The 12,965-nt window shown below is 33.8% G+C and overlaps 1 protein-coding gene across 1 annotated transcript in view; it reads right to left on the bottom strand.

Annotated features, from left to right (window-relative positions):
• Positions 1-180: 180 nt before the first annotated feature.
• Positions 181-12,965, bottom strand: part of LOC106467461 (prohormone-4-like) — a 74,696-nt gene continuing 61,911 nt past the window's right edge. Inside the window, exons 3-4 of the mRNA XM_013927821.2 lie at positions 3,945-4,097; positions 181-1,341 (exon numbers count right to left, since the gene is read on the bottom strand). Of these exons, the coding sequence (XP_013783275.1) occupies positions 1,148-1,341; positions 3,945-4,097 (347 nt within the window). The 3' untranslated portion in view covers positions 181-1,147. The remainder of the gene's footprint in view (positions 1,342-3,944; positions 4,098-12,965) is intronic.

Below are 12,965 nucleotides of genomic sequence, written 5' to 3'. Positions count from 1 at the left end.
AAAACATAAGTATATTGTTAAAAAATTAGTTAGTTCGAGTTATGTTTTCGTAAAACATAAGTATATTGTTAAAAAAATTAATTCTACTCTCTCTCTAGTTCTGTTACTTTGAAATGAGAAACTCAAACTCTGAAATCCTACAGGAAAGCAGTGTGGGAAAATAAGCAGAGAAACACTAAGCTGGTTTTAAAATTTAATTCGGAGTCAAGTAATGCACATGCACATTACCAAAACTTACATCAGCCAAAAGAGAACGCACAAACGTTCAGCTGCCCAAAAACTACATAAAATACTAAATGTTAAGGAAAATATGTGCAGTTGCACTATGATCAAACTAAACCCTTTAGCTGGTATCTTTATTTTTAATGCTTAAAGCGGGTGTTTGATCTTCCATAATAATATCACTTATTAATTAAACAGTTATGTGTAATTATTAATAAACACAATAATGTTGTCCTCCTGCGTTGTGCCGTGTCTACAATATCGTTGTTTAGGCTATAAATTATGCACTACTTCCTGTTGATGTGGTTATTTGTAAACGTTTAAGTGATTACTAGACATTTGAAATATAGAAGAACAAATAGAAATTCTAGGAATTAGGTCGAGTGTAGGAAATCTGCTTCGTGCATTATGTTTGTTTTAGCTCAGATCTAAGTGTGTCATTTAAAGATTCTTCTTTTACTTCGAAAACTTTGTAAAGATTTGAGAAGGGAAAAGTCTGAATTTTTCTCATTTCTTCGTTTTGCGAAAATATGTAATTAATTTCGTAAATATACGCACAAAAATTTATTCAGAGTAGTTTTTGTTTGAATTTTCTCAAAGCGTAAAAATATTTATTTCTCAAAATTAAATAATAAAAACTGACTACGTAAATGACAAAGTTGTAAATACACGTGTATGTGCATCTATGTCTGCATATTTTCTAGCGCAAATATTTCTGTACAACTACAAAAAATATACACATTTTAAAATATCCAGAAAATTATGTATGATAAAAGAGTTCTAAATTGCACTAATATAACATATTGTCAAGGTGCCTAGAACAATAATGCTACAAAATGTATGTGAGTATTAAACTTATTGACCAGACAGCGCAGGAGGACAAGTTACACCAATAATTTGACGAAAGCGCATGCAAAGCTAATGGTTACTCCATGAAACCTGTGCTGACGAGCTTGTCGAGAAAAAACTTTACGTCAGCGAGCTCAGAGTCGCGAATGCCCAGGGATTTGAGCATGCCCATGTCATCAGTTTCAACAGCCATGAAGACATTCCTCAGATGGTCAAGGTCCGTCCTCATCAGGTGCAAGGCTTTTCCAAAGTCTTCCAGGGTCTCGCTTTCTAAAGATATATAAGTAAATAAATGTTCTCAAACTAATTAGACCTTTTAACGTTTTACTTCAATTTAGAAATTAGCTAATTCTATAACAATAATAATCATAGGTTCGTTGATTAAGATGCTTGTTTTATACTGAAACTATTTTATCTACAATAATGGAAATAATTACACAAACTTATGGGTGATACACATACAGAAGTCGTTAACAATAGATAACTGAAATTGAATGGTCATTTTACAATTAGTCAATAAATTAGCCCTCCCGCCCCACCCGGTGGCTCAGTGTCAAATATGAATGCCATAGTTGAGAGTATTCCATTGGTCTTTTTTTTTCCACCAGGTATCGTTTCACCATATTTGCTGTATACTTGGAGTCACTGTCCTGCCCAGCGGATATTATACCTGAAGGAATGACAAGGTGGATAAGAATTTGCTTGTACTTGTCATCAGTAAGTGTGCATCAGTTTTGTATAAATCTTCAACATCACTGGGTGAGATGCAGCCCACATTTGTATTGGTTTCCTAACATGCTTCATTGTAGATGTACATTGACCGTGTTATCATTCTTCTGTCTGTCTAAACTATTGTTTATTGTTACCAAACAATTTAAAGTTGGATTTGGTCTGTAAAGACCCTCCTCCAGTCTTGATCTACCATTTGAACTATGATACTCAATTCAGTACTTTGACTTGGTTATCTCTCCTAAGCAGCTATGCACCCACTGAGTCTAATTCTACTAACTTGTATCTTACTGTTCTAGAGGCAACGTTCTCACCTGCACTTACAGCTAAGCCATTGGCGAGATCATTACTGGATTGTAAAGCATATCACGTAAAGAACATACACTTGATATGACTTTTAAAGAATTTGGACTTTCTACTTCAATCACTTCAGCTCCTTGTAAAAGATGAACTGTGCCTCAACCTTTGTGACCTTTCTGTCTTTCGAGCTTTGAATGCATTCATTATATTGCTGCTGGAAATAGTATGACCGCCTGGACTTTTATAGACATTGTCTGATAGGTTGTGATCGTACTCTGGCACAATTATTTTTCATCTAATAAAAGGGAAACAATCTCATAATATTCGCATTTTATACCAACTTGATTCACTGTTTCCATACTTATTTCCATTAATAAATGTGTCAAACTTTAGCAATATAACAATTCATCTAAAAAAGTTGAAAAGAGTATGTTTCAAGTTATCTTCGAGAAGAGTATATCTTCATATTGGTACTGATATTTTTCAAAAACTCCGAGAATTATGACGAAACTGGAAGTTGCGATAATTCGTTTAGAAACATTTTGTTGTGAACCAAAGTGTTAGAAAAAAAAAGGACCAGAGTAATATTCTTTTTATAAACCTGTTTGGAAAGCGTAACATAAAGAATAGGAAAAATGATTTCCTTCACACATTGCGTAATTCTGTTGTATTCGGTTCTTGTTATTCCTAAGAAAATAACCAGATTTGTGGAATGCAGTGGCGTTTTTAGGATTTTTTTTTATTTGAGGGAGGAATGCCAGGGGGATAAAGAGTTACTTGGGGGACAGAAAGAGTCAAGTGTTATCAATTTAAAAAACTTAAAAATTAGCTTTTTGTCTTAAAAAAATGTATACCAATACTTTATAGTTATTAAAAAAAAAACGAAATTACCTCAGGCTCTTTTTTGAACAGCAGCATGACTACATCCTCGTCCGAAAATAACATTTTCATGTCAATGTGAGTCACAATATAGAGAGAATTTAAGAATATTAAAAGATTAAATTCTAATATCTCGGATGACGAGATTCGGGGAGCAGAGTCCTCCAATTGGGTCTGCGCCCCACATCATCTCTATGCAAAACCCCTACACAAATACTCTGAGTATTATGTTGTTGTTGCTTGTAATTAAATACAAAGCTACACCACGGGTATCGAAACCATGATTCTAGCTTTGTAAGTCCGCAGACATACCGCTGTGCCATTCAGTATTGTGACAAAAATGCTCATTTACTAACTTTCTATAGATAACAGGTAAGGAGGCGTGTCACGACAAATATTTCACAAATAAAGTAGAAATATTAGTTGTAAGGTTTGGTCTGTGTTGAATTTCTCCTGCAAAGCTACACGAGGGCTATCTGTGTTAGCCGTCCCTAATTTAGCAGTGATAGACTAGAGGAAAAGTAGCTAACTAGTCAACACCATCCATCGCTAATTCTTGGGCTACCCTTTTACCAACGAATGGTGGGATGAGCCATCACTTATAACTGAAAGGGCGAATATGTTCGGTGACGGGGATTCGAACTCGCGACCCTCAGATTGCGAGTCGAGCATCATAACCACCAAGCCAAGTTGTAAGGAAACAAGAAGTACCTTCTCCATTTTATCCACAACAATAAACTAAGTAAGAAAAACAATTTTTTTCTTGTTCTATAAGGTCACCATAGTTGGTCTAAGCCAATCTATGCAGATATGAGCAAATAGATATAAATAAATTTAGGTAAATTGACGTCCTAAATAAATAAATATTAAAAACCTCGGATATAGGCTTTACTTCTTTAAATATTATGAATTCTTATATTTTGTTAAGCCAAGTAAAACGCTTTAAACATGCTAATGAGTTTTACCTGACAGGGCAATGGCAACTTTCTGAATCCCTCCAAGTGGTTCAAGTGCGTCTCGTGCCTTGGCTCCAAACAATTTCTCGAGGTAATTTGGCCCGTGATTTGCCAGAAGAGTTTGCAGAAAGTTTGCAGTTTCTTCCACGGGAGGTCGCTTTGCTAACAAACGAAAATAAAACCATATGTATATTGGAAATGAGGCATTAATTACTTTAGTAAGGTTTATAACAATAACCTGGAAAAAAATGCCGTAAATCAACATTTGGTATTTCGGGCCAATTTCAGTAAAAGAAACATTACTGAGATTTCAACATTCTTTATTAAACTTTTATGTTTTTTGAAACTGAGTTAATCAAAATAAATGCACCATAAATAATAAAAAACGACAAAACTTTTAAATATTGCCATAGTAGGAAACAAATGCACTGTAGCCTTTCATAGAAAATACATAAAGAAAGATAAATAAATGTAGTTCTGTATTATTTTGCAAATGAAGTTTATAAAGCAGAAAGTATTACCAGTAATAAATAACAATAAACTTACACCATAAATATTGGACACTTATATACTTACATGTTAACATACGAGATTTGAAGAATAAAGGAAATTACACCTTCAACATAAATCATTTATTTGTTTTGAATATTCGCGCAAAGCTATACAAAAAATCTATCTACGCTGGTCGTCTTTAATTTTGAATTCATACACTAGATGAAAGGAAGCTTACTCACTACGAACTCTTGGCCTGTTGTTGTCTAAGTAAATAGTGAGGTTTGATCCGTTACTCTCGTAACATATTCACAGTTCCAAAGTGCATTTTTGCGTCAACGGGACGCGAACCACGGACATCAAATATACAAATATAACACGCTAAACACCAGGCCACGCCCAGCCCAGCAAAATTTAATAAATATAGAAGGTGAACTGGAAACAAAAACGATTCGTAAAAAATCCAAGGAAAATGATAAAAAACTATTTAAAAAAGAAACACTTACACCAGATCTCGATTTACAACAAACAATGCATTGTGTAGGCTTCCTACTGCTGATGTTCCACGATGTCAAAGTACATCTATGTGTTATAGTTTACCACACAGCTCAGGTACCTGACTTTTGGTTATTAAAAACAAACTGTACACACGAGTACATACACATGTATCATAATACACATAAATCGTATATATATATATATATATATATTGCTAGTTTTTACTTGCTCACTATGTTCTACACAATCATGTCTTAAACCATACTGAATTTTTCAACTGTATCTTAATATAAGATTCAGCAAGTATAATAACACAGCATGATATTCGGTAGTTAAACAACTGAATAAAAGAAATCTAGTAAATAACGTTTTAATGGCATGAATAAATAAATATGGATTTTCAATGTATTAACCAGCTGTAGTTGTAAAACGTTTTACAACGTGATATATGACTTATAAGCGAGAGATTGGGCTAAGATTAAATTAAAGATACCACTTCTATTATGTACACCAACGGGAGGTTTTACTTTGCTGAGTAACGACATACAATAGAAAACTGGAAAGAGCAACAACCGATATTTAGAGCCATCTGGGTTTGCTATGAAAGATAACATGAATGAAACCTGACAGAATAGTAATAAATCACACGTATAGATGGCGTATGAATTATTCATACGTATAATGCTTCTATTGATACAAACTCTATATGAATATGTTATTATTTGCAATAGCATGGGATAGTTTTCGCCGATTTTTCCAAGTCAATTTCCAAATAACGGCTTCCATAAAGCACATTTCTAGAGGCACCCGAACCTATTTATACATCTATGTAGGCGGCTCACGAAGCAACTAGCCTTAAAGACTCAAATGCTTTTTAAGGGTAAATATATTTTGGTCAGTGTTGAAAATCGAAGGTCTTACACGAGCTTCTAGTGTATTATACGAAGATAATGTAAAAAGAATAAACCCCATAATCGACCATTCTGAGTCAAAATAAAAAGACTTTTTTAAGCTATAAAAATCAGCAGATAACACAAAGCTTCGTCGAAAATTTGTAAGTATAATTATTCTCATTGATAGTTTAAATAAACTCATTTTGAAGACTTGAAAAAACATGCAAGTATAATATGGAATCACTCGAGAAAATGCTAAATTTCATGAGCTCTTGTTTTGTTTTCTTTTGCTTGAAGGAACTTAGGTTTAGAACTGAGAAACACAAACAAACAAATATATTTACATAAACAGAAATTTTATACCGTTTAATCCAGTAATAGATACAGACAAAAAAAATATTACCTTCTAAAAACAAGAAATTATATATTTTCTACTTTTACATGGAATACATCAATTTTATGTCGAACTTCAGTGGTGAAGCTAAATAAGTTGTTGTTTGTTATTAAGCACAATCTGTGCTCTGCCCACCACGGATATCAAAACCCTGTTTTTAATAGTATAAATCCGCAGACATACCACTGTGCCACTGGGGGGTGGGGGGGGGGCTAGAAAGTGCTACTCAAGTGTTTGATATTGAAAATCTTTACACGAAATTATATTGAAGAAGTGGATCTCCAAATAGAAAAAGTCCCTAGAGGCGATCCTGTTGATGAAGTAGTGATTATAAAACCAACTCACTATGATGTAGAGGTGAAAAAGGAAATGAGCCATAAAATTTTGATGTTCACGTTTGAACAACAACGACCTTTTTTTTTTAAGATTTTGCCTAAAAATCTGCTATATACACACTGTAATTTAAAATAACATTCCTGCGTCTGTGATACATATTTCGGACTCATCCGGCTAAGTAACGGCAGATAAATTACATCCGTGAGTCATCATAGGAGTCATGCGGCCCAACGTCGAAACTTCGCATAAACTATCAGGTTGATATTTTATGCTTGTATGTTTTAGAACAAAGCCACATTGGGCTATCTGTCGTGTCCACCTCGAGGAATGGAATCCTGAATTTTAGCATTGTAAGTCCGTAAACTTACCCCTGTCCCACGGGGGGAAGGGGATATTTTATTAACAATGTTTAAGTTACAATATAAATGTAATATCAATTACAACTGAATTTGAGTAAATAAGTAATAATAGTGATAATACTGATGACAGGGAAGAGGTCGCCGTTTACTGATGCTAGGTATGAAATATTCTGTCACATTATGTATCTAGGCTTCTTTGGTAACCTTTTATATCTCTAAAAATCTCATAACAAACGAAATTGTAGGAGCCAGTTTTTCATATGTCCAGGCACTAAGATCACAATACCTCTGGCTCGAATATAAGGCTATGATTGTGGAAAACATGTTTTCATTTTATTAGCTACTGAAATAAATTAATAGAACAGTCAAGACAAATCAATATCAACTGAAACTCTTTGTTTGGCCTATCATATCAGTATTTTCCTTCCTCCTCTTCTGCAGACTTCCAAGCGTACATTTAGACAGACTAAAGACACAAAAATTCATTGGAGCTATATCGAAGGATTTAACAGATATATGGTTGAAAGAAATTACTGTAATTCCAATTCTTTTGACCATCTTTCTCATGAAAAAACGGGTGCATGACCGTTATTGTTAACGGTCCGAGCATTATTGCAATGGGTTTTTTTTTGGGCTGAAAGATTCTCTTTCACAATCAAATAATTAATTCTGAAGTTGTTGGTCCTGATTGGTTTGAAGTGTATTTTTGAAACCATTTGTTGTCCTAAAAGCTCTGCTAAACGAATTCTTCAGCTCCCATTGAGAACAAGGAAGTTTTCCTTCTTTTGAAATGCTATGTCTTTTGTCTCTACTTCGTGAAGAGTTGTCACGTACTTCTCCAGCTACTGATCAAGTTTCACAGCCAGTTTACAGGATCAGCCAAACCAAAAACCATGAAGTAATTCGGTTTAAATCAATTGATTCTAAACTCAAACTCAAAGTTTAGAATCAAATGCAAGGGGATGCTCAGAAATACATTTCTCTTCACCCCAAACGAGAAGAAAGATTACTTGAGAATAGCTTCGCGAGAAAACACAAACAAAATAAAACAACTGATAATTAGATAGTATAGCTCGTCGCGATGTGTCGGTCTGACAAGCAAAAGAGCAAAAAATCGAAGTCGGCTCGCGACTGGAGAGTAGCACAACCCAAGGGTGGGGATCTGTAGATCCAATACCCAGAATTTTGATGTGGGAGGAAAACGGGAGTACCCCAAGAAAAACCCACTTTCACTATCAGGTCGCCGAACATTCTATCTGGGTAGTGCCTGAGCTGTGTATCTGAAAGGAGAAAAGAGAGACATGGATGGTTAACACGCTACATGTTAATGATTACAAAGGGTCGATCAGCACGGTTTGCCTTTATATGTGGGACAGATGTCGTTCTAACACTTGACCGTATTTCTGGAATATGTCTGATATCTGAATGTATGAGCTTTACAAACACATTGGTTACAATACTGGTACCTTTCAAAATGTGTTTAAAGATGAAATGGATAGAATCAGAAAACTATATACACGTTTCAATCACTGCAACGTATACGATAATCCCCATTGATATTTCGTTGATGAAGGCCTTCATATTTTTTTTTAAGCAGAGCATGGCTGAATGATTTGTGACGTCACTCCAAGAACTATTTCATTACTGTGATTTCGACAGTTTTATTTTCCACGTATGGTCAATATCAAATTCCAGAACAATATATTTTTTCTACATTTCGTATTTTTAAAAGAAAAGTTTAATGTGACGATTATTGTGTGTTGATTAAATTAAACAAACCATTCGAAGTTTTCTTTACACACAGACACTTAAACATAAGTTGATAGATAATCCGTTATCTACATAGGTGTAAAGAAAGACCTTTACTGGTTTTATATTTATTAATTTTGGAATAAAAAACAAACAGATGAAAATAAATAGCCATCGAGGGTAGAGTATATACAGAAAAAAGTTCTGGAAATTAACTGACAAATGATTTCTAAAGGTAGATAGATTGACGAATTGGACAAATTAGAATACTTTGATAAAACTATGCGTTGACAATAGCTGCTCAGTATTAAGATTCTAACTGTTCAGTGTTAGGTTGTAAATACTAAATTAATTTAATAACTGCTCAGTGTCAAGACTGTAAAATACTAAAATAACTTAATAACTTCTCTGTGTTAAGACTGTAAAATATTAAAATAACTTAATAACTGCTCAGTGTCAAGACTGTAAAATACTAAAATAACTTAATAACTTCTCATTGTCAAGACTGTAAAATACTAAAACAATTTAATAACTGCTCAGTGTTAAGACTGTGATGTAAAATGATGAAATAATCTAATAGTCACACAGTGTTTAGGACTGTTAAGGGCAGAAATAACCTTGGCAGGCCTAACTGAGTTAAGTAACTAGGATGGCGTGCTTGTTGAATCAATAACATCCTTCAACATGGACAAAACCTAGTTATCTATCATTGTTTCTCTACTACTATGTGAATTTAAGAATTAATAAAGCTTCAGTTTTCGATCCTCTAGTGTTATTTGATGAAGATATTTGAATTTCATTGTTTTTGATTATTAACTAGGAGTTAGTCTTGTTCCAGTTTCGCTGTTGTGAAAGTAAATTATGTTTCTGATCATTAGCAAAGACGTTCTTATGTTAGAGGTACGTTTGAGGACTTATATCGTTAGAAACCGGGTTTTGATACCCGTGGTGGGCAGAGCACAGATAGCCCTTTGTATAGCTTTGTGTTTAATAATAAGCAACAACAACAACCTCCTCCTTCATTGATGGCAACTTGATGCTGTAAGTCGGTGTCTCTTCGTATTTCAAGATGTAACCCCGGCATACGATAAGGTAGGAAACAGGAATTCAAATATTTCAATATAATTTATCATTGAAATGTTAACGTCTGGAGTTAAAACAAGGCTATTTTGTATAGTGACGTAACAGATGAGATGTGAGTATTTATCCCATTAGTTCATCCTAAAAGATTGAAGAAAAATCGATTCACACCTTCTTTTTGAAGAACTATGTATTTAAAAACAATATGGTTGTTTTTATTAAAATTTGATTTATTCATTCATTAAGCTTCTCTCTAGATAACATGACTATTGATTTTAAAACAGTAAAAAATATCACCATATTACGGTATACTAATAAGTACATTTTGAATCAATTTCTACATTTTTGCTTGCGCTACATTTTACTTGACACAATTTCCTTTAAAAATAATATCAGTGATCTTACAGCGCTACCTTGCGTTAGAAGACCCACAGTAATATTTTCTAAAATAAAATCTTATTGCCTATTCTTGTCTACTTCTTACAAGAACTGATAGATTCTACCTAACAAAACTTTCACTCAAGAATAATGTCGTTCATTTAGAGCAGTCCCAATTACATTACATCATGCTCGTGAGTTCATCTGTTTTCGGCAAAGTGGTGGAATTTCCAAGACGAGACAGGTAATTTGTTGTCCTTGTTTCCCTCGAGGATTTCCTGCTCGATAGGCTGATTGCCATTTGCTTTTCTGGATAACTACCACTTCGATTAGAGCCCTTGCAGTCTTACATTGGAGCAATGAGAACCGACTTTGAACCACGCCTATAAACAAACACACAGTACTTTGAACTCAATCAGAAAATACACTTACCTTACAGGGTAGTTCGCTCATTTAGAATTTCTTGTACTCTACACAGAGTATGTTTCTCAAGAATTTCTTGTACTCTACACAGAGTATGTTTCTGAAGAATTTCTTGTACTCTACACAGAGTATGTTTCTGAAGAATTTCTTGTACTCTACACAGAGTATGTTTCTCAAGAATTTCTTGTACTCTACACAGAGTATGTTTCTCACGAATTTCTTGTACTCTACACACAATATGTTTCTCAAGAATGTCTTGTACTTTACACAGAATATGTTTCTCAATAATGTATTGTATTTTACACAGAATATGTTTCTCAAGAATGTCTTGTACTCTACACAGAATATGTTTCTCAAGAATGTCTTGTACTCTACACAGAATATGTTTTTCAATAATGTCTTGTACTCTACACAGAATATGTTTCTCAAGAATGTCTTATACTCTACACAGAATATGTTTCTCAAGAATGTCTTGTACTCTACACAGAATATGTTTTTCACCAGCCTGTAAAACTCTTCCGGACTAGTCACAACAGTGTTCTGCTATTGTAAAAAATGTTGTACGATGATATTCTAAACCGGATATAGAATGTGTTTGAATGGAAATGAACTCATTACACGCATTGATTTCTACGTATTTTATGGTCGTATATAGTTTCTCTAAGATGATGTTCACCTGGTATATATGAAATTCTTAAACAACTGTAATCAACAATATAGTTGTCTAAATCGATGATAGTTTTAAGTAAACTTGCTAACATTTTGTTTAACTTTTTAAATATAACCAACAAACACACCCGTTGTTCTTGGTACGATGAGAATTCTCACCCTCAAAGGTATAAATGTTCACACTTCTGTTGTATATCTAAAGGAATGAATGGAGTGTGAACTTATAGACAGAATGGAAATGATGTAAAATCATATAAAAACTAAAGGAATTTGTTCAGTAAAACACACATATGATGAGACGTGAGATTTGATATTGTAATTCTAAATGAAGACCAACTAATTGTTTCAGTTAACTAAAATATTATGGTGATATTTTAAAGGGGTTTTTTTCCAACCATTACACTCACTGGACTGTAAAACCCATAATTTCTAATGAATATGTGATTCCATATTCTTTTCTTACAATGTAGCTAAAAAATTAAATCAGGTTATAGTTCTCGAGAACAAAAAGTAGCTGTTTTCAACTTCGTTCCTTACTACATATGGTGATACAAAATAGTTTTATATCGAAGTTAGCGCTATGATGTTGTTTGTAATTAAGCACAAAGCTACATAATGGGCTATCTGTGCTCTGCCCATCACGGGTATCGAAACTAGAATTCTAGCTCTGTAAGTCCGCAGCCATACCGCTGTGCCACTGGGGGGCTACTGCAATGAGGTTTCGTTGACTATTATTATATCTGTTAGAACGTGTATTTGCAAACCGAACATTCTTTTTAACCTGTTTCAATGGAATAAAAAATTGCTTCTGGTATATTATCTAGATATTCTAGAGAGGAAAAATTATATCGCCACAAAGTTTTTGCTCCAGACTTTTAATGGAACCAGAAAGAAAACAACAGACCTTTTCTTAAATTACACAAGAAAAGAAACGTTCGATAAAAAAGTAAATAAGTTACAGACCGGGTATATGAGTTCGTGATGTTTATAACTTTTAAAACCTAAGTCTGAAGTCTCCATTTATGGTTGAGTTTCATCTTGTTCAAGATTCGTTTTTATTTCTGAAAAAATTAGACCATTATATTAATTCTTAATGTTGAATTTGAACTTAATGTCTAAATAAGTCGATTGTTTCTGCCTGCTACACAAAATTGTAACCGTAGAAACACTATTCATGAACACACAGTGACACTAATAAAGAAAAAATACTCATTTGGCCCTCTCGATGGCGATAATCTTGAGGGCCGATAACGCTAGAATTCGTAGTTCGATTCCAGTAGTGGGCACAACGTAGATATCCCTTTGTGTAGATTCGTGATTAACAACAAACAAACAAACAAATATTCCACCAAAAATTCTATGTAGACGATAGTACAGGACTTATAAGACAGAACTAACCAACAACTAACCTGTGTAATTAAAAAAGTTATAGAAGGTTAGCATAAAGTTTCCAATTACACAAGCTACTTGTTGGTTAGTTCTGTCATATTACTTGTTGGTTAGTTCTGTCATACAGTCTTCTTGTGTAATTGGAAACTTTATGGAAGACTGTATGACAGAACTAACCAACAAGTAACTTGTGTAATTGGAAACTTTATGGAAAATTGTATGACAGAACTAACCAACAAGTAACTTGTGTAATTGGAAACTTTATGGAAGACTGTATGACAGAACTAACCAACAAGTAACTTGTGTAATTGGAAACTTTATGGAAGACTGTATGACAGAACTAACCAACAAGTAACTTGTGTAATTGGAA

Source organism: Limulus polyphemus, unplaced genomic scaffold (genome assembly GCF_000517525.1).
Source record: "Limulus polyphemus unplaced genomic scaffold, Limulus_polyphemus-2.1.2 Scaffold80, whole genome shotgun sequence".
Classification (NCBI taxonomy): domain Eukaryota; kingdom Metazoa; phylum Arthropoda; class Merostomata; order Xiphosura; family Limulidae; genus Limulus; species Limulus polyphemus.
Note: the sequence above shows the minus strand (reverse complement) of the source record. Positions and strands in the feature narration are given on the sequence as shown.